Source organism: Pongo pygmaeus, chromosome 21, assembly GCF_028885625.2.
Source record: "Pongo pygmaeus isolate AG05252 chromosome 21, NHGRI_mPonPyg2-v2.0_pri, whole genome shotgun sequence".
In the NCBI taxonomy this organism is placed as follows: Eukaryota; Metazoa; Chordata; class Mammalia; order Primates; family Hominidae; genus Pongo; species Pongo pygmaeus.
In genome coordinates, this window is record NC_072394.2 from 43555284 (window position 1) to 43577904 (window position 22621).

A 22621-nucleotide genomic window follows, 5' to 3' on the forward strand; every position below is an offset into this window, starting at 1 on the left:
CCTGTCCCTCACTCATCTCTTATCACTTGATCATCTAGTTTCCATTTTCATTATTCTGGTAAATTTAATCTCAGTAGTTGAATCTACTCTACATCTTTTCTAGTTTATAGTTGTCTAGCTTATGTTAATATCTACCATACAGCAAAGAATATTGTCAAGGATAAAGAAGTTCATTGCATAATGATAAAAAGGGACCCGTTAGGAGAACATAACAGTTATAAATGTTTATCCACTAACGTCACAGCCTCAAAATACATGAAGTAAATCTGATAGAGCTGCAAAGAGAAATAAACATTCATAATTATGGTCAGAGATTTTACTATCTTTCTCAATAATTTTTAGTCCAAATAGAAAATAATTAAGGATATGGAAGACTTGAACAATATCAACCAACTTGATCTAATCGGCATTTATAGGTTTTTCCCATCCAACAATATTAGAATTTTCTCTTTTCTTTTCTTTTCTTTCTGTCTACTTTTCTGCTTTTAATTTTTTTCAGGTTTTATTTTAGATTCAGTGGGTACATATAGGCAACTTTGTTACCTGGGTATATTGCTGTGATGCTGAGGTTTGGGTACAAATGATCCCGTCACCCAGGTACTGAGCATAGAACCCAACAATTAGTTTTTCAGCCCTTACCGCCCTCCCTGCTCTAGTAGTCTCCAGTGTCGATTATTGCCATCTTTATGTCCATGAGCACCCGATGTTTAGCTCCTGCTTAAAAGTGACACCATGTGGTATTTGGTATTCTGTTCTTGCCTTAATTTGCTCAGGATAACAGCCTCCAGTTGCATCCATGTTGCTACAAAGGACATGATTCAGTTCTTTTTTTATGACCATATAGTATTCCATGGTAGATATGTACAACATTTTCTTTATCCAATCCATCATTGCTGGGTACCTAGGTTGATTCCATGTCTTCGCTATTGAGAATAGAGCTGCAGTGAACATGTGAGTACATGTGTCTTTTTAGTAAAATGATTTGTTTTCTTTTGGATACATACCGAGTAATGGGATTGCTGGATCAGAAGGTAGTTGTTTTTTTAAGTTCTTTGAGAAATCTCCAAACTGCTTTCCCTAGTGGCTGGACTAATCTACATTCTCATCAACAGTGTATAAGTGTTCCCTTTTTTCTGCAGCCTTGCCAGCCATCTGCTGTTTTTTGATTTTTAATAGCCATTGTGGCTGGTGTGAGATGATATCTCATTGTGGTTTTGATTTGCATTTCTCTGATGATTAGTGACGTGGAGCATTTTTTCATACATTTGTTGGCCATTTGTATGTCATCTTTTGAGAAATGTCTGTTCATGTCTTTTGCTTGTTTTTTAATGGGGTTACTTGTTTTTTGCTTGTTGAATCATTTAGGTTCCTTATAGATTCTAGATATTATACCTGTTAGATACATAGTTAGTGAATATTTTCTCCCATTCTGTAAGTTGTCTGTTAACTCTGTTGATAGTTTAATTAGATCCCATTTGTCAATGTTTGCTTTTGCTGCAATTGCTTTTGGCATCTTTGCTATGAAATCTTTGCTCGTTCCTATGTCCAGAATGGTATTGCCTAGGTTGTCGTCTAGGGTTTTTATAGTTTTAAGTTTTACATTTAAGTATTTAATCCATCTTGAATTGATTTTTGTATGTGGTATAAGGAAGGGGTCCAGTTTCAGTTTTCTGCATATGGCTAGCCAGTTATCCTAGCATCATTTATTGAATAGGGAGTCTTTTCCCCATTGCTTATTTTGGTTGACTTTCTTGAAGATTAGATTGCTGTCGGTGTGTGGTTTTATTTCTGGGTTCTCTTTTCTGTTCCATTTGGTCTATGTGTCTGTTTTTGTACCATTACCATGCTGTTAGTGTTTCTGTACCATTACCATGATGTTAGAATACGTTCTTTTTAAGTGCACACGAAATGTGCCAAAATAGCTCATATTTTGGACCCCACCCTCCTTAAACCATCTTCTTTGGCTTTAATGCCTCCATGCCTCTCCATCTTTCCGGCCACCTTTTGCACCTCTTTCTAATGCACAGTCATTCCTTAACAGTTTTTGGCTTTACCTGTTTTGCTGTTTATCCTTATTTCACATTCCATATTCGGTCTTGTGAACTTCTTTTCAGTTCCTTAAACATAGCATGTTTTCTGATGCCACTAAGCCTTTAAACATGCTGTTGTTGGTTCTGTAATACTCTCTTGCCTTTTTGCTGTCATTCTTTTAGTTGCAGCTCAGACTTGACTTGTTCCAGGTATCCTTTCTACCCGTCTTCTCATATTAAATGCCACTTTTGTGTGCTCTCTGGTGCCTGGAATATATTCCTAGCATAATAATTATTATGATATTTAATTGTCTCTTTACTTTCCTCTATGGCCTCCTGGGCTCTAAAGTCCCTGAAAGCAGAATTGGGATCTTTTTTGTTTTTTCTGGGGTGGGGCGGGGGGCTGGTTTTTTTTGTTTTTTTTTTTTTGTTTTTTTTGAGACGGAGTCTTGCTCTGTTGCCCAGACTGGAGTGCAGTGGTGCCATCTCAGCTCACTGCTATCTCCACCTCCCAGGTTCAAGTGATTCTCCTGCCTCAGCCTCCCAAGTAGCTGGGATTAAGGTGCATGCCCCCACACCCAGCTAATTTTTTGTATTTTTAGTAGAGACAGAGTTTCACCATGTTGGCTGGGCTGGTCTCAAACTCCTGACCTCAAGTGATCCGCCCACCTTGGCCTCCCAAAGTGCTAGGATTACAGGTGTGAGCCACCACGCCCGGCCTTTTGTATTCATTTTGCATCCTTCAGACTTAGTATGGTACCTGGCAGATAGCTGGCACTTACTAGTCTATATTTATTGAATTAATGAGCGGATGATCTATGGGTATATTAATTTCCATCTTCTTTCTTCTCACATACTCTTAATCTTTTATAGGATAGTTATTAAGTCACTTTGGCTTATCTCATTTTTCACACAATTGTGTGTGGTAAAATAAACATAACAAAATTTACTGTTTTAAAGTAGCATTTAGTACATTGACAATAGTATGCAACTATCACCACTATCTCCAGAACTTTTCATCATCCCAGTCTCTGAATTCACTAAATAATAACTTTTCATTCTGTTCCCCCATCCTAATATCTTTCTACTTTGTCTTTTTTTCTCTTTCCCTTCTACTTTTTATCTTTATGAATTTGCCTATTCTAAGTACTTCATATAAGTGGAATAATACAATATTTATCTTTTTTTAATCTGTTCTATATTCCCTTAATATGTTTTCAAGGTTTATCCATATTGTAGCGTATCAGAAATTCATTCTTTTTTATGACTGAATTATATTCCATTGTATGCCTGTAATCACATTTTAAAAAGTCCACCTGTTGATGGACACTTGGGTTGTTTCCACCCTTTGGCTACAAATACATGTTTGAGTTCTGCTTTCATTCTCCGGGGTGTATACCTAGGAGTAGAATTGCTAGATCATGTCCAACAATGGGTGGCTGCCTGCTATGTTTTTACTGTGCCAGTTGATGTGAAGTGTGAAAAAAAAAATTAGATAACCTTTGACCGTGAATGGTATCATCTGAGGAGGTGAGAGACCTGTTTACAGATCAGATGAAGAATGCTGATTTTTATATTACTAGACTGTAAGAAGAAATTCCAAAAGACTTTAAGAAGAAAGAGGTTAATATTTAAAACATAAGCTTTTGAAAACTTATCTTCTCTAACACATTCTACTTTGTTTTGGGAGGAAAGATACAGTAAAAGTGACATAAAGAGCTTTGAGACATATAAGTTTGGCCCTGTCCTGTTTTACAAAAATCTTCTCTTAAAAAAAAAAAGGGATGTGATTTTTTTTAGAAGAAATCCTCATCCTTGTGCATTCATTTAAGTCTCATGTGATCTTGGCTAGGTTACTTAACCTTCTTCAACTCAGTTTCTTCATCTTCATCTTGATACATGCTTCACAGGGGAACCATGGGAGTCAATAAATATAGAAGCTCTTCAGTTGTGAACTGCTCTACAAATGTGCAGAGATGACACTTTTACATCTATTTAAAAGCATACTTTTCCAAGATCATATTGTAGGTAGATTCAATAATTTGTTGTATGTGCTTTTGTCCCTCTTTTCTTTCTTTTTTTTTTTTTTTTTTTTTCAGACAGAGTCTTGCTCTGTCACCCAGGCTGGAGTGCAGTGACACAGTCTCGCTCACTGCATCCTCCGCCTCTCGGGTTCATGCCATTCTCCTGCCTCAGCCTCCCGAGTAGTTGGGACTACAGGTGCCCGCCACCATGCCCCGCTAATTTTTTATATTTTTAGTAGAGACGGGGTTTTACCGTGTTAGCCAGGATGGTCTTAATCTCCTGACCTCGTGATCCACCTGCCTTGGCCTCCCAAAGTCTTGGGATTACAGGTGTGAACCACTGCGCCCGGCCACTTTTATGCCTTTTAATATTTTCTTCATTCCTATAAAAATAGAAGCCTTTTTGCCAAGAGCTATTGGAAAAACCTGGCCCAAGTTTCTGTTTACATATGACATGACTAAATGTAGCCCTTGGTTTCTTATTCACATGAGTAAATTTTAACAGTTTAATCAGATGATCTGTTGTAAGCAAACTTTTAAATACTTCTTGTTTTGATGTCTACTGACACAGTACCTCTTTGCAACAAAGCAAGGATATTGGTTATATTCCAGTAAAATTATTTTATTATTTTTTTTGAGATGGAGTCTTGCTTTGCCGCCCAGGCTGGAGTGCAGTGGTGTGATCTCGGCTCACTGCAACCTCTGCCTCCTGAGTTCAAACAATTCTCCTGCCTCAGCCTCCCAAGTAGCTGGGACTACAGGCACCCGCCACCACGCCGAGCTAATTTTTGTATTTTTAGTAGAGACGAGGTTTCACCATATTGGCCAGGCTGGTCTCGAACTCCTGGCCTTGTGATCCTCCTGCCTCGGCCTCCCAAGGTGCTGGGATTACAGGCTTGAGCCACCACACCCGGCCTCCAGTAAAATTTTATATACACTGTGATCCTTTTAAAGTACCTCTGATCTTTTTAAATAGTTTAGGGTTTCTTTGATTTCTTCTGTAGCAGATTAAAGAAATCTGGGGGATTATTTAATCACATCTGAACCCCAGAATAATTAGTATTTAGCATGTTCTGTTCCAAAATGCTTTCATTTATTCCAATCCTTGCTAATCAATTGTAGCTAATTTTGTGGACATTTGTTATGAGAAAACAAGTGTTTCAAATGTGTTTCTGTGTCCCTTCCTTCTCTGCTAGATATTAGCACCAATCATTTGTCATCAGGCTATACTTAGGACCCAAGCCCAGGAGGCATTTACTCTCCTGTGCAGTAGCAATACTGCAGACTTGGAGTGGGAGAGTAGCCTTTCTGCAGAAACAAAATGGGGCTATGGATCCACATCCCAGGAGATGCCATTTGGTTTCCTCTTTATTGTCCTCATGCAAGGTGCAAAACAAGGGAGTAGGTATTAAGAATCATTTCATCTTGTCTTCTCTTTGTGTGGACAGGAGTCTGAGGTCACATGCTCAAAGTCCCACGGTGATGTGGTAGCAGAAAGAAGAGGATGTGAGACCAAGGATCCTGAGTCCCCACTACATTATTCCTTCCAGTGAAAAATATCTCCCTGTGTAAAAAGAGTTAGTTTTGTAGCCAAACTGTCTGTTTAAATACAAGCACCCCTCACTTGTATGCATATGGTAGGCAACTCAGGTTTAAAAATGTCAGATCACCTCAGGCACTGCCTTTATCTCTCTTTGTCCCCAAATCCCTGAAATCTTTGGCACTGAAAGTATTAATCTCATCAAATTCTGAACCTATGAAAACTTCATCTCTTTCTCTTGTCTGGCCTGTAACATCACAAGAACAGCTCACACCAAAGTTAAAAGATAATTTCATCAGTCATCACTTATCTCTTGACACTGCTTCTTTCTGTTAGCATTAATATTTTGCTCCTCAGATCCTTTTTCTTTTTTTTTGGAGTCAGGGTCTCATTGACTTCTAAGCTTGGGTGCGGTGGTGTGATTATAGCTCACTGCATGCAGCCTCCCTGGGCCCAAGGGGTCCTCCCACCTCAGCCTCTTGAATAGCTGGGACAATAGGCATGCACCACCATGCTTAGTTAATTAACTTTTTTGTTTTTAGTAGAGATGGCGGTCTTGCTATGTTGCCCAGGGTGGTCTGGAACTTCTGGGCTCCCACATTGGCATCCCATAGTGTTGGGGTTACAGGCATGAGCCACCATGGCCGGCCCTCTTTTAAAAAATACATAAATAATCTCAAAAGGAATACTCTTCTAGATGGCCAAGGAATTACGTAGCTTGTAGGATCTCACGAGCTACCTTTCTTAAAGGGTTACATTCTTATCCATTGTTTATCTTTAATAGTAGATCTCTTGTATAAACAATATTATTAAAAGCAATTTGGGAGGGGGGCTTGATTTTAGAAAATAAGAGAATTGTGTGAAATGAAATTCCTCCTCCTAGTTTTTGACTCTGTGCATCTCTTGCCAATTTTAAACCTGGCATTCACACTGGAGTGACAAATTTGTGGAAAGCAAGGGAAGACAGAAAACTGCTGTGAAATAGCAAGGGAAGTACTTTTCCAGCCATATTGGCAGTGCTATTCTGTACTGTCAGTGTGAGAAACATCTGAGAATAAGGATGCTTTTGGCTTCTGCTTTCCTTTTAGTTCCAAATCCTACCTGAATTGTAATTGAGAGAATGTAGGATTTTAGGAATATGCACTTGAATTAAGCATCTAGTTCTCAGATTAGGGGAGATTTTTCTGAAATTAATAAAATTTAAAAGATATGTTTGCTGCTTTCCTTGTGAGTGGTTTGCCAAAGCCCTCCCTTTGTCTACACACCACTGTATCATCCTGTCTGGCGGAAATGGACAACTAACATAGGTAGGCAGAGAAGACTGAACAGTTTGGAAATGAGGAAACTCAGTACCACCACCATTCACATGGGAGTCAGTATGATACATTGAATAGAACACTAAGATAAAAGTTAAGAGGCTGGGTTCTGTCATTTATAAGCTACGTGTCGTGATCCAAGCTGCTTAACTTCTCTGGGTCTCATTTTCCGTTTTGGTCAAGGGTTGATAACAATACCTGCTTTATCAATCTTTCAAGTTTGTTTATGCACATGATAGCTCTTTGGGAACTGCAACATACTAAATAATTGAGATAATGATGGTGATGATGATAATTACCACAAAGCCTAGTATAATATCATGCAGATAAATTGGAGCTGTTGAGTTTGGTAGTTGAATCTAATTCAGTAGTTGTTGATAGCATTCAATTTGGAGCCCTGATATTTTCAATATTATATTTATCCCTATCATAGTACACCATAATCATTGTTTTTAAGATTTCATGGTGGAGACAGCATTTGAGCTAGACATTCAAAGATGGTTAAAATTTTGCTAACGGAAAGTAATGGTTAGAAAGAAAAACATAAGCAAAACACAGAGGCATTGTATATGCTTTGTTCTGGGAGGAATCTAGTTAGGTGGGTTACACAGGGTGGAATAGTAGAAAATGAGACCCAAAAAAGTGGCTTGAGGCAAAACTATTAAATGCCATTTCAAAAAGTTGGGACTTGTTACTTACACTAACTAAAAATCGGGGGGAAATGTTGGGACTCGATTCTGAGCTGAGCAAGAAGCCGCTGGAAATAGTTGAGCAAAGTGGATATAAGACTTAGCTACAAATGACATGAAGGGTCTAAGAAAAAGGGTTCCTGTCTTGGATAACTGGGTGGCTGTTTACGCTATTAATAGAGACAAAGAACTTAAGGGAGGAATGGGAGTTAGAATGGGTATCGGTTTTGCCATCTTTGGGCACATCCTTTTATCCTCTCTGGCCTGAAAACAAAGGACTAAATAATTTCTAGGAAATTACATTTACCTTGAAGTTTTGATACTTCTGTAATATAAAACGCCGGAGTCCTTGTGATTTTGTTTAGTGATATATAATTGGCATTGTAGTATATAATGATGATGGACATTAAGGAACCCTTGTTTCTTAGTGCCTTTTGGAAACTGGCTCGTTTCAGAAGCTGTGCTCTTTTCCCAGAGGCAACTTTTGAAGTTACTTAAATATTTAATTTAACAAACATCATTTAAGCTTTAACTGTCTACTATCCTTGAAAGGGTCGTGAGTTTCCCTCCTAAACCAAGACTTTGAAGCTCTCTGTGCTGTCTCACAGGAATCCGCATGATCCAACTTCATGTGACCTGTAGAGGTCTGCTGCCTTGAGGAGTAGACAGGTATCTGGGCTGTTAGTGGCTAAGTCCTTTTCTCAGAATATATGGAGGCTCCTTCTACCTTTAACAGTGCTTTTTTGCTTTGTTTGGGAAGTAACAGAGTAGTCAAGTTCATGACTCTGGAGCCAGACTGCCTGAGTTTAAATCCTGTTTCTCTCTTTAGAGGTAGTTCCTTGGGTGAGTTACTTAACTTGTCTGTGCTTCAGTTTCCACATCTGTGAAATGAAGATACCAGTAGTTACCTGAGTTTTGTTACCGATATCAAATGTGCTTAGATAAGTGCCTGGTACTGGGTGCTACTCAAGTATCTGTTAAATACTTTTATGGGGGATAGAGGACAGATTTAAATGGTTTCCCGTAGCCAACATTCTAACTTTCCAGAATATCAGTATTTTGTTGTGGTAGGGGTGGTCTTTTTTCCTAAAAAAACAATGCTTCGCCAGAAGAGAAACATTGTTCCTACTGGCTGCCTACTTCCACCCTTTCTCCCACTCTTCTATATAAGTGCCTTAGAGAAACCCTGGTCACCCTTTTCCTGTGGTCTGCTTAGCTCCAACAAGAATCATATAGACCAAAAGTTTTGCTGTCATCACTTTAAAAATAGTGTGAGTTATTTTTTTCTTTCTTTTTTTAAAAAAATTTTTTTTTTTTTAAATTATTATTATACTTTAGGTTTTACGGTACATGTGCGCAATGTGCAGGTAAGAGACAGAGTCTTAGTCTGTCGCCAGGCTGGAGTGCGGTGGCGTGATCTTGGCTCACTGCAGCCTCTGACTCCCTGGTTCAAGTGATTCTCCTGCCTCTCAGCCTCCTCAGTAGCTGGGATTACAGGCATGCGCCACCACGCCCAGCTAATTTTTGTATTTTTAGTAGAAATGGGGTTTCACTGTGTTGCCCAGGCTGGTCTCGAACTCCTGACCTCAGGTGATCTGCCCGCCTGGGCCTCCTGAAGTGCTAGGATTACAGGCGTGAGCCACCACGCCCAGCCAGGTTATTTTTTCTTTAGTGGAATTCAGCCAATTGAAGCATAACACATGGCATGAACACTCTGGAAAGGTGGCTTTGGATCTTTCCATTTGTTCTCTTTAGCATTGACTTTTGCTTTCTAGTCCCTGCTAGTGTGTTGGAATCTTGCCCCATACAGATGCAAACTATGAACCAAGAAGTCAGCATCTATGCCTAGCCAATAATTGGTTGTTTTCTCGTTCAGAGTTCCTCATGCCCATGGGGTAAATTCATGTTTCATCCATAAGTGTGACCATTACAGAAGTTCTAGGACTGCTACTGTCTGTATTTTTGTCCTTCAGCATATCCCAGACTAAACTTACTCTTAAAATATGTTTGTCCAACCTTTGGTTTCCTTCCTATGGTTGATATTAAGCCTTTCTTCTACTCTTAGAAGACAAAATGGGTGGGGTGGGGAGACAAAAAAGGCAACCCCAAAGGTTTTTATCCTTTCAGGGTATCCAGCATTTTTCTAATTTAGCCCTACTGAGGTTTCTTCTGTAATTAATCATCTGTTTTTCAGCCTCTAACCTGGCTAATATTATAGCCTTCAATTGTACTTTTAAAGCCCTTTTGTAACTTTGACATATTGTGTCTATTGTGTATGGAAAAGTAGCAGGATCAGTATGAAGATAATACAGTATCTCTTAAAACAGGCAGCCAGCAAATGAACTTTCTGCATTGGTCAGAATTTCCATCATTTCACTGTTAATGAGGAAAGTACAGTTCTTTAGCTACCATGAAAGTCAAACATGTCCTAAGCCTTTTGGAAAAAGACATACATGTTAGAAAATCTCAAATGAATGAGTCAGCCTGACTGACCCCACATTGACTCCGTTTTATATGCTGGCCAAATCCTGTTTCTCACTTTCCTGGCACAGCCCTGGACATGCTTCTGTATCATAGGACTTGTTCCCCAGTGCCTTTGCTACTTCCTTCAGGCACATTCCTAGGAAAGATTGGCAGTGGGGTTTGCTCTTTGCCAGCACTCCTGCCGGTTTGGGGGTTATGGATGCCAGGTTGGGCTCCCAGGCACTCTGCTCTGTGTTTGTGGAGGCAGGGACAGTAACAGCACCTGACAAGTAGGGATGATCACATTGTATTCAGAAGCCTGGTGGAGCTCTATAAACCCAAATTTGTAACAATCTCCAATGTAATGCCTTGTAACAGAAGCTGTCCTTAACCCTCAATCATCTGAGTTCAGCTAGTATAAAAATGCAAATCTGCTCTTATGCCTAAACAGTTAGGAGTAGAGGAGACTTGGCTTCCTTTGGAAAGTCAGGATGATAGCTTCATCCCATTCTGGTTTTTGTGATTAATTGTGACCTACAAAGGGGTTTACTACTCTAGCAGGAACTTTGAATTTCCTATATACATTTCTCTCTGGTTAGCAGGCAGAGGAAATATCATTGACTTTTGGCTTCCTGGCAAATGTCTCATTTGCCTTGTCATTTATTGATTCCTTTTCCCTGATCTCTGTTTGGTGTGATAATGTACAGCAAAGCTGAAAACTGCAGGGCTACATGTACACTTGTAGGTACCTATGCTGTGATTGCCAAAAGGCTCAGAAAGCCAGTTTTCTAGTGAAATTGGCTAAAATTCTAAGAAATGCTCTCATTGAGAAAGAGAACGGGTCAGGGGAAGGTGGAACTTAAAGGAAGATGGAGTGTTCCTGAATTCAGATTCCTGAATTAGCCATTTATAGTTTCATGGGAAGACAATGGAAAAAAAAAAAAAAAAGAAAAGAAAAGAAACAAGCAACCCCAAAGGTTTTTATCCTTTCAGGTATCCAAACATCTTTATTCTAGAAAGTTTCTGCTTGATGGTAAAATAAAGCTAGGACCTTATAGCAAGTCTCAGACTCACCATGGCTGTTTCTTAACACCAGTCTACCTTAAGCAGTAGGTATCAATTTAGTGGAAATATAAGGGTATTGATATGTAGTGGAGGCTGCTCTGAACTTGGAGGTGGAAATACTAAGTTTAAATCCCAGCTTTGCTTTTAACATTGCAACTTTGAGTAAGTCTTTTAACCATTGTCTCCTGTTTGTATCAGCATGAGGGGATAGATAATAAAACCTGCCTCACAGGAGTGTTGTGAGAATTGAATGAAATAATAATGTATGTGAAAATACCAAGTACAATGCTTGCTTAGAAAGTAGAATTTTGTTTTGCCGTCCCTTCCCCCACTATAGTTGACAGGGCAGGGGGAGGCAGTATATTCATCCATCAATATTATAGATGCAATTGTTCCCAGATTTTTTGCTTTTAGGCAAAACCTTGTATAGATGACTGTATACCCTCTTACAGTTGATGCTTAATAAAACAAAACTACCATGCTTTTATAATGGAATGGTAAGCTCAAACATTTTGCTGGTAGTATAAAAACCAAGTGCCTGTGATTACATATACATTAACTCCTGAAGAATCAATTATAATCTCAGCAACCTTGTTCTTTGACCATTCATTCTAAAGCTTGGCGAAGTTAATGAGAACAGATAATACGAGTGCTAATGCAATTGGAAGACTTTTTTTTTTTTTTAAACAAAGTAAGGAAGGGATACATTTTTAAATAAAACATTGCATTTTGGTAAAAAACACAGATTATGAGAACACATTGAGTTAGAGGAACATCATATTGATTGCAAGAACAAAAAGCATGGTGAAGAAATTTTGTAACCATGCACATCCAGTGTGCTCTGTTCTCATGAGTTAAAAAGAATTTTCCTCCTATAGAAACTTGTTATTTAAATGTGTGTCACATGTAAATAACAGTCTAATGAGAGCAATATAGAGGGAGAAATATGTAAGCAAGGGAAAGTGGGCATTGTTTTTTTTTTTTTTCTCTCCATCTATTTCAATACTTGGGTCTTTCCTAACCTATAGTGTGTCCTGTTTCTCCCTGGCTAGATTTCTTAAAGTTTCTGCCTATTCATCACTCAAGCACCTATCTCAAGTTGTAGCTACTTTTGTGTGCAGGGTGTAATAGCAGATGTTCTCCTGATCTAGATTTTGTTGCTTCTGCCTGACTGCATGCCATCATTTGTTTCTCCCTTTGTGATCTTCTGCTGTAGTCAAGTGTCCCTTTAGAACAAACTTCATGGGATGGACATAGCCTAATGAGCTCATTGCTGATGAAGTCTTTTTTTCTTGTGCATTGGTTAGTGCAGTAAGCAAGGCTCCTTAACTGCCTGTCCCGGTGTACTGAAAAATAATAGTGTTCTGTCACCTTAAACTACAACTTGTGGTTTTTGCTTATTGCTTCTTTAGTCTTTGACCACATGCATGTTTTTACATAGTTGCAGTTATTTTATTATATTTCTTTTTCTGTCATAAACACTTTCCAAATGTATTTGTGGTACTCAAATTATAGCTGAGCAGTTAAATAATTTGATATATTACAGTTTCCCCTCTTGTTAGGTGTATCCAATTTTGGGGTTTGTTTGTTCGTTTTTGTTTTTTTTGTTGTTGTTGTTTAAGGGAAGAACCAAAATAAACATCTTTTTAAAATTAATTAATTAATTTTTTTGAGGCGGAGTCTCGCTCTGTCGCCCAGGCTGGAGTGCAATGGCGCTATCTCGGCTCACTGCAAGCTCTGCCTCCTGGGTTCATGCCATTCTCCTGCCTCAGCCTCCCGAGTAGCTGGGACTACAGGCACCTGCCACCACATCCGGCTAATTTTTTGTATTTTTAGTAGAGACGGGGCTTCACTGTGTTAGCCAGGATGGTCTCGGTCTCCTGACCTCGTGATCCGCCTACCTCGGCCCTCCAAAGTGCTGGGATTACAGGCGTGAGCCACCGCGCCCAGCCCAAAATAAACATCTTTATATGTAATGTTATTTCCCTAAGATAAATTTCCAGGGCTTGATCCCAGGGTAAGAAGCTATGAACATTTTCATGGCTCTTGCCTTATAATGTCATATTTTGCTTTTTAACCTTTAACAAAGAACATTCCTATGCCCTTGCTTTCAGATGGGTCTTTTCTTATTGTGAGGAAAGGGCTAACGTAAGTCCCATCTAGAAGTGACTAACTTGCCTAGTTAAAACTAGAAGGAAATATCCACTGTATTGGGCTGTTTATTCCATAAACCCTGGCTTGGCTACATGTGTGGTATGTTTCAAGTCTGGCACAAAGCCACCAAAGACATTTTTGGTGAGTTGGTTTTAACCTCCTCACATCAGATATGAATGCTGAAGTTGGAGCTTTCATTATTGTTTTTGTGCTGGTAGAATGTTGCAGAAATACACAGGGCTGGCTGTGTATTCTTAATCACTTTAAAAAAAATGTCCTGGTGTGTTTAGAATGATGGTTTCTGTTCTTTGCAAAAATAAAAACATCAAACAAGATAAAGTCCGATATAGCCAAGACCCTCTACTTGAACCTTCTGTCGGTACTGTTTGTTTAAGTACTGTAAGTTTTCACGGTTCATGTTATCTTAGGATATCTTGTGAAACGAATCCTTGTGGTCCCTACTCAGGGCTAACGCTTTGTGACTTAACTTTTTACAGTGAACATAAGGATTCTGAAAAGAAACACAAAGAGAAGGAGAAGACCAAACACAAAGATGGAAGCTCAGAAAAGCATAAAGACAAACATAAAGACAGAGACAAGGAAAAACGAAAAGAGGAAAAGGTACAGAGTTTTCTAGTAGGGGAGGAAGGAATGTGGATGCACTTTTGTTTACCTTTGAAAGCAGATATCTTAATTGCGTAGTAAGATCCCTTGGTCTTGAAGTGAAAGGTCTCTTGTCAGGAGAATTTAGAGCAAACTTTAGTCTTAAACTATAAAAACTAAGCCTTTTAACCACCATATGTCTCACAGTAGCAGATCTGTCCATATTATTACCTTTTTTACTTTATATTGCCAATGGATACATTGAGAATGCATTAGGGAAAATTAATTGTTTTTGGGAGAAGGCCTAATGCCTTGTTGGTCTTCTGTCCTTTAAAGGTTCTTCCCGAGTGAAAATTTAGTGATGCTGGTGTCCTTTGTGGCTTTTGGTTCCAGCATAACCAGTGCAAGCCTTCTAAAAATGACTAAGCTCACCCGGCTGAGAATGAATAGTACTCTGTATAGTTTTAAAAGGAGATTGTTTTTATTTTAGCTTTGAAAAAGTAATTTTTGTACTTGGTAAATTCAGATACTATGAAATAAGGAATATGGTGAAGAAGACATCTCTTCACTCCTGACTCACTGTCTCCCATCCTTCTCAGAGGCAACTACTATACTGATTATGTTTTGTATCCTTCCAGAGATACTCTGTATATCTGTGTGTGTGTGTGTGTGTGTGTGTGTGTATCCCTTTGTGTGTATATATGAAGATTTTTTTGAAAGATAAATTTTCTGACGAATCTAGAAAGCAGGAAGTCAAAGGGGGAGGGGGTCATGAGTATACTTTGCCTAAGTCAGAAAAAGCAGGGCATAGACTACTTTTTTGTTTGTTTGTTTTTTAAATAAACATGGGGGTCTCACTGTGTTGGCGAGGCTAGTCTCGAACTCCTGGCCTCAAGCAGTCCTCCCACCTCATCCTCCCAAAGTGTTCGGATTACAGGCATGAGCCATCACATCTGACCCAGTTTATATGTTTTGTTTGTTTGGTTTTTGCTTTTGTTTCCTCTCTGCACTGCCAATGGCAAATTCTTGAGTAGTGGAATGTATTGGGGAAAAGAGACCTGCCACCACTTAAAAGTAAAAAGCTGCCATTTTTAAGGGAAACCTTTCTCAGTGCGTTGGACAGTTCACCCAGAAGAATTGTTAAAAACGAGTTTTGGACACATGTCAGGACCTTTAGTTCATCTGTTCAGTTTTGCTAACATAAGAGCCAGCCTGTGATCATGATGTCCCAGGAATTGATGCTACATATTCTCAAAAAGAGGTTTCTTCAGATTTAGTCCTTTCAAGGTACTAATTACTGTTGTTTTACTTTTCAGGTTCGAGCCTCTGGGGATGCAAAAATAAAGAAGGAGAAGGAAAATGGCTTCTCTAGGTAAGACTTTGCTGCTGCGTGGGCTTTCCTTTCTCTGGGTGGACAGCAGGCCAGCTGCCTGTGTTGTAGTGTTGTCTGAGTTAACCCAAAACCCACTGACCTGGCCATCTTGATGGTTCCCAGAAACTCAGCAGTGAGAAAACTTGGTCTAAGCCAACCCGAGCCTTTCTACAGTGCCATATAGTGAGACTGACTAGCACATTTTCCAGAAGGTTATTTCAAATAGAGAAGGTTGACAGGAGAGATTTTTAAAAATTGAGATTTGATTTGCATATCACAAAATTTGTATTTTAATGGTATACAGTGTACTGTTGTTTTTTTTTTTTTTTTAGTATGTTCACAAGGTATTACAGCCTCTTCACTAATTCCAGAACATTTTCATTTCTCTAAAAAGAAACTTCATATTCAGTAGCGATTATGGAGTTTTCTGAAAAATCACTTAGTCTGATTTCGTCGTTAGTAATATTGGGAGGCTTATATATAAAAGATCATTTGACCTACATGTTAGGGATGAGTGTAGATTTGGGTAGAATTATGTTATCTCTTTTCTAGAAGGAGAGGAAAATGCGCACAATCTAGAGGTTACTTCCTATACTGTTTTTACCTTTATAATTTTGTTTTCCTCAGCCTCGATTTCCTAAAATAAGCCCAGAGGTCCCCTCTAGTTTCGAAACAACTAGATGTTTATTGTTATATATTCTCACTTCACTGAATGACAGAAAGGATTTATTAGAAATGGTTTAAGTGTTTGCATTATTGACTAGAACAAAACACTTTGAGAGTTTTTCTTCCTTGAATCTTTGAACTTTCAGTTTCATTTGTTAAAATTTTTGACAATTGTGCCTGGTACTCTGGGGTCCTTTAGACAAGGAGAAAAGCAGGTGCCCTCTTCAGGCATGTTTCATAATTGTTCTAGGAATGCAGAATAATAAAATTCAGGAAGCATTAGAGCTGCAAGCTGCCCTAGGAATTTTGATTTCTGAGATAAAGTGACTGAGGCACTGCTGGGCCAATCTCTGCCAAGAGACTGCCTTGGATTTTTATTAAACTGATATGAATAAACTTTTTGGACTTGGTGCATAGTCATGAGTTCATTTTCAGACTTTTTGGGTTAGAAGATTAGAAACACAGCCTTCTTTGAGGCAGTGGTCTCTAAGTTCACTTTGCTGGACTCCTTGCTGGCCTGTGTATATGTCTTTGTAGAGAATCCAGATGCTTCACTGAAATACAGTTTTCTGGTAAATTGTTTTAGGACTTCTTCCTTCAGACCTAAGTAACCCTTCCCACAGTTTTTGTCTTCAGTGTGACAAACTTAGGATCTAGCATTTACTTAGCTAGTTGGGTAAATGATAGGCTTTCTTTCCTTCTGGACCCTAGGGTCTGTGTCAGTATTCAGGCAGGAGGGGGAGCAGCTGTAGAAGCTGGCATTTGGTTAGTGTGCTAAAATAAGTTCTTTAAACATTCAAATTCTATCACAAGCAAGGGGACCCAGTATGCTTTTTTTGGTCGGAGGTACTCTTGAAACCCTGTGAATATACTTTGCAGTGGAGTCTGGATTCTTAATCCTTGGATCCCTCCACAGGGGGCAGCTGCATGTAAGGAGGCCATTTCTTGTACAGTGGGGTTCTGAAGTGGGGTTCTGAAGAGATGTGCCAGGCCAGGGAGCATCCCATGGCTGCAGTGATGGCTGGGCTCTATGGTATTTTTTACTTGTTCCTTCTTTGTTTTGGTTCAAGATGGTCGTCTCAAAGGATTGTCTTTTTATATTTACATTTTGAAGGTAAGATCTTAACAAATAGTAGTGAGACACTCTTCTGTATATAAAGTAAACCTAAGTTAGGACGTTGAACAATGAATAGATTTGGCATAGGATACCTTCTGTTTATTCTGGTTTAACACGTGCCCTACTTTTGTTGTAATGTTGTCAGCTTGGTTATTTTTCCATGTAACTAGATATACATGTACATTATTGCCACATTTTTAGAACTTTAAGGTACTAAGTTGGGGAAATCAATGTTTATTCCTTTCCTTGTAAAAGCTGTACTTTAGCTTTTGGAGTACTAGAACAATCAGTTCAGATTGTGGGGTCAAATATATGGTAGGTTTCTCATGTAAGGCAAGAAAACATCTTAGGTTTATTTCTGGAGGGGTTCGTGCCATGCTGGCAAAGATAGCTAAGAAATAGAAAGAATTCTGACTTAGAATAAAGAGTCTTGATCCCAAATCCTGATATTGCCCATTCACCTGTACAATGAGGACAAATACTATCTACTTCACAGGATTGAAGTGAGAAAAAGTGCTCACAGAAAATCTTCATAATATGTACATGGTTATCCTTATTTATATTAGCTTCTTTTCAACGAGACGACATATTCCTTCTTTGTATTAATAGAATACAGATGTTCTAGCACTCTGACCAGCAATTTTTTTTCTCTTTAGTCCACCACAAATTAAAGATGAACCTGAAGATGATGGCTATTTTGTTCCTCCTAAAGAGGATATAAAGCCATTAAAGAGACCTCGAGATGAGGATGAGTGAGTATTTTCTTAAAACTTTGACTTTTGAAAACAAAAAGGAGGAGTTTAAAGAATAAATGTGATCTGTTTCTTTATAATACATATAGAAACTGCATTAATTGGCTTTTACTCATTTGGAATTTGTGATTAATGGACTGATTTCTCTGAACTATGAGAAGTAGAATTTGCTAAACAAGTAGTATACCCAAGGCTTACATGAAGATTATATAAATTTTTCTTACTGAAAAGGCAATAGATATTTATTGTAGAAATTTCAAATAATACAGAATTCATGAAGAATAAATTATTTAAGTTACTTAAAATTTCTTATTGCCTACCACAGATAACTTAAAGCAGTTTCTCTTAGACCTATTCCTGTCAAACATTGTAAGTGAAGTTTCAGTGTGTAAAGATAATAAAACTACTCATAAAACAGTTGAGGCTTACATGTACCTCTTTCCCCAGATTCAATGAGATTAAATTATATTCATTATTTTCACTCTTAGATAGCTTACTATGCTATTGTTATAGTAGAAATTGGATGGAAAGGGGGAAAGGAAATACTTAGTGAACTCATTTGTATTCATTCAATATAGAATTTCTTTCCTCCACATTCCAGTGAGTTACTGCTATGTGGTAGCTAGTGTGCTGTGTGTTTGGTTCTCACACTTTCATCTTTTATTTTTATTTATTTTATTTTATTTTTTTTCCCAAATTTCCATCTGATAATGATATTAATTTGTGCATATATCCCCCCACCCTATTTTGCTTCCAGGCTGGTGTAAGTGGTTTGTTTTGTTCTGTATAGGGCTGTAACTATTACTCTTTGGTCTGACCTTCATTATCTTCTCTATTTCTGTTAGTCTTGACCGTAGAATGCCCAGCCAAGAATAACAGTAATTACTCCTGCCATGGAGGCTTCCAAGAGTTTGTAGGTCTCCTATGAGTGAGAACTTCTGAATCATAATTATGTTAACTGTGTATTCATGTTCCCCTTTCTAGTGCTGATTATAAACCTAAGAAAATTAAAACAGAAGATACCAAGAAGGAGAAGAAAAGAAAACTAGAGGAAGAAGAGGTTAGTAAAGAGACTTAGGCCCTTTGGGGCTTGAGTTTGGAAGTGGGAGTTTTCCAGTAAGCAACTTCTTAAGACAAATGAGTTTTAGATATTTATTGGCTTGTTAGAGTAATAACATTAGGGAAAACAAATTTAATAAGTGGTGGCTGTGGCACTGGTAGTTTTAAGATCTCTGTGAATCCCCACAGTGTCTTAAGTTAACCACAACCAGCAGTGATTCTGCTCTCAGCCTTCCTGGGTGTCTGTCTACCCACAGCTAGGCTGCCAACAGATGTTCTTCCAAAAACTATGTCATCTTCATATATACAGAGGCAGTGTTAACAAGAAACCACATTTTGGCTTATAACTCTGAAGAAATTTCCCTAAGAATTTTTTGCTCATCATTCACTTTAGGTAACCATCCCTATCTAAAGTTCTTTAATGGGTACCCCTTTGACATATAATTGACACCCAAACTCTTTACTGCAGCTCCTCCCAATCTGGTGCCTGCATCTTGTGTCTCTCTTCATCTTGTGCCTCTTCTCTAGCTTAATTGTACCAGTCACACTAGCCTCCTTTGTTTCTTTTCCACACCAAATTCTTTCAAACTTCCGCGCTTTATGTAGCACCTGCTGTTCCTCTGTCTGGAACACACATGCTCCCTTCTTTATCCTTTTGGCCTATAACCTTCCTCAAAAAACTCAGTTCCGTTTAAATGCTTTCCTAAATGTTCTTGTTGATGCTTGTGGTAGATTGAAAATAGAATCATATGCTTCCTCCTTTTGATACTTTTGAGTTCTTATACTAAAAAATTGTTAGCAGGTAATTCAAGAAAAGATGTCAGAAATTCATAGGGGTCTTAATGATGCCCTCCCCTAAGACAAGAAGGGGTTGGGTGAGTTCTTAGCTCTTATGCTACGTTTGAGGTTAGCCACTGTCATGGGCAAAATGGGTTCACAGATGTAAAGTGGATAGTTTGAAGTACCAGCAGTAAAGAGAGTGATAGTGAAGGGGCAGGGAGTCTTAAGAGGATAATCTATCATAATAGAATGATGTTAATAATCACAATTAAATGTAATAGGTGCTTACCATGTGCCAGGCACTCTTCTATATATGTATCATTTCATTTAATCCTTACAACCTGAATAGGTTGTTATATCCCTATTATCATCTCCATTTTGCAGATGCAGAAATAGAGTATAGAAATATTTAATCGTTTGCCTGAGGTCACATAGCTACTAAGGTGGAAAAGCCAGCATTTGATCCCATGCAGTCTGACTTCAGTGCCAGCACATCAGCTACTATAGTATCCTACCTCCCCTGGGACTTTGCTGATGCTCTAATTCTGGAAGGAGGGAGAAGAAAGGTCTTTAATGAAATCATATGAAGACTTAGTGAGTTGAGCCATAGAGAGATGATCAGGTCCTGAATTTAGAAGGTTGCAGTTTTTTTGACAACTAGTCTATTCTTGGCTGAAGTTCAAATTAATAAGCACTAATTCAAGGAATTGAGAGTGAAATGTTAAGTAGTGATTATGGTAGCCAGTCACTCCACTTCCATATACCTAATCAGTACAGACTAGTCAGTAAAGGAATATAAAACTTGAGTTCTCCAAGTGTTTTTTTTCTTTTATGTTTATATTGCATTTATGCAAAAATAATACTCTGAGTTTGTTAAACCATTGGGAAAAAAGAACAGTTGACTTCATTTGTTATTATTCTATTTAGCAGCCCTACCACATAGGGGGAAAAATGCTGGCTGAAAGACTGAATTAATACAGTCTTACTGTGGCAGGGACCCCAGATGGCAGAATCTGTCATTAAACCTCACTTGCCAGCTATGGTTTTTTTGTTTTGTTTTGTTTTTTTCTCTTGTTTTTGAGAATTGTTCTGAGGTCTCTCAGTGACTGACACACCAATTTGAGGCTTGAAAACATGCAATGTAGCCAGTAGTTTCCTGATGGGACCAGCTGGATGCCTACTGAGAAGCTGTTTAGAGTATCTTCACTGAAAAACATTTCCCTTTCCTGTGGTGTGTTTCACCCTAAATAGTAAACATTATCTGAATTAATGAGATCCTGTAGTACCTTCTCCCAAACATACCCACATATTTATATTCTCCGTGCCTGTTTTAAAATATGGATGGTACTGTAAGCTTTCCTCTTTTTTCTGTTCCTCCTATCTTGATTGCCCTCCCATTATGAGGGTCTAAAATGTTTATTCCAGTTATTCCCATAAGTCACATTCTGTTATTTTTCTCATAAAGTTAGGCTCTTATCATAGTTAATAACAGCTATATGACCTTGATCAAGTGACAAAACATGTTTCAAAGTCCTTGATTGTAACTGGAAGTGGTTAAATGAACCCATCCATACACTTTCCAGCTGTGCCACTCTTTAATTGATTTTAAGATGGTTCAAAACCACCTTTCATTGCTATATAAAACTTGTTGAATAAAGACTGAATAAGTAGTTAAATTATGTTGAATAGGCAGGACAAAGGAAAATATTCTTCAAAAGAGTTCAGATTCTGAGTGGGATCTTCACTTGTTGAATATTACATTTTTGTTTGGGTTTTGTGTGTATGTTTTGAGATTTATCTCCTGTATTGGTGAATTGTGCCTGTTTAGGTTTGATGCCCTTTTATTGTGTCACTGTGATCAGCTCATTTACATTCAGAGTTCAAAGAAGAGCCCTAAAGAAATACCACCATAGGAATTGGTATCATTTTAGAACCTCTCAAATAACTTGCTTACTGCGTCATGACTTTGTGTGTACAAGCAGAAACGATAGTACTATACTCCACTAAATCAACTGGGAATTTTCTTTCACCCTGAATACTAAATATCCAATGCAAAGCCTCGTATAGCCGTTATTTGATTTTACTGGAAGAGGTTTAAAGATGAGTAGGATTAAACGTAAGTGAGGAAAATACACTCGGATTACTCTCTAGAGCAGTACTTTTCCAAACTCCTTTGAGGTTTTTTTTAAAAAAAAAAAACAAAACAGTTTCCCAGTCTCTTCCCCTGCAGAGTGTTTTTTAACTACTTTCTGAAGTAGTTGTTTGTCAGGAAATTTTAGGAAATACTGCTCTAGAACAGAGCACCAGTACATTGTTATTCATCTGTCAAATGAGAGGAGTACTAAGATCTTCTTTAGTTCTAATAGTCTATGATTACAATTTTTCTTCCTCATGGCTCCCAAAAACTGCCTCCAGAAGTGTGATCAGTCCTTATTTAAGTGCTTTCTCACCATGTTTCTTTGTAGGATGGTAAATTGAAAAAACCCAAGAATAAAGATAAAGATAAAAAAGTTCCTGAGCCAGATAACAAGAAAAAGAAGCCGAAGAAAGAAGAGGAACAGAAGTGGAAATGGTAACATCTCAGCACTGGGTTAAAATGCCACCTCTTTTATTGCATATCCTTACGAAGCAAGAGTGTTGAGTTATTAAAATTAATATCCTGATATTTGGGGGGAAATACTTAAAACAATTTCTCTAGAGTAACATTCTGAAGTAAGTTTTCCAACTTCTAGTGAAATCATTAACTGGTTCTAAATCTATTGGATCTCAAACTGGTTTCCACCACTGTGAACAGAATAGACTGTAGAAGCAGACCTATGTATAGGTGGGAATTTAGCATACGAAGAGAGTACAGATGCATTTAAAACCATAGGGAAAGGATAGATTATTATGTAAGTCGTGTTGGGAAAACTGCCTGTTCAACAACAGAAGAAACCTCAACAAGAAAACGTGGGTGAATATTTTTATAATTGTGGAGTAGTGAAGATCCTT

The 22621-nt window shown here is 38.2% G+C and overlaps 1 protein-coding gene across 1 annotated transcript in view; it reads left to right on the plus strand.

Moving 5' to 3' along the window:
- The window catches only part of TOP1 (DNA topoisomerase I), a 96404-nt gene that overhangs the window by 33997 nt on the left and 39786 nt on the right, over positions 1-22621 (plus strand). Inside the window, exons 4-8 of the mRNA XM_054467307.2 lie at positions 13779-13902; positions 15201-15256; positions 17696-17791; positions 18776-18851; positions 22096-22202. Coding sequence (XP_054323282.1) covers positions 13779-13902; positions 15201-15256; positions 17696-17791; positions 18776-18851; positions 22096-22202 — 459 coding nt within the window. The remainder of the gene's footprint in view (positions 1-13778; positions 13903-15200; positions 15257-17695; positions 17792-18775; positions 18852-22095; positions 22203-22621) is intronic.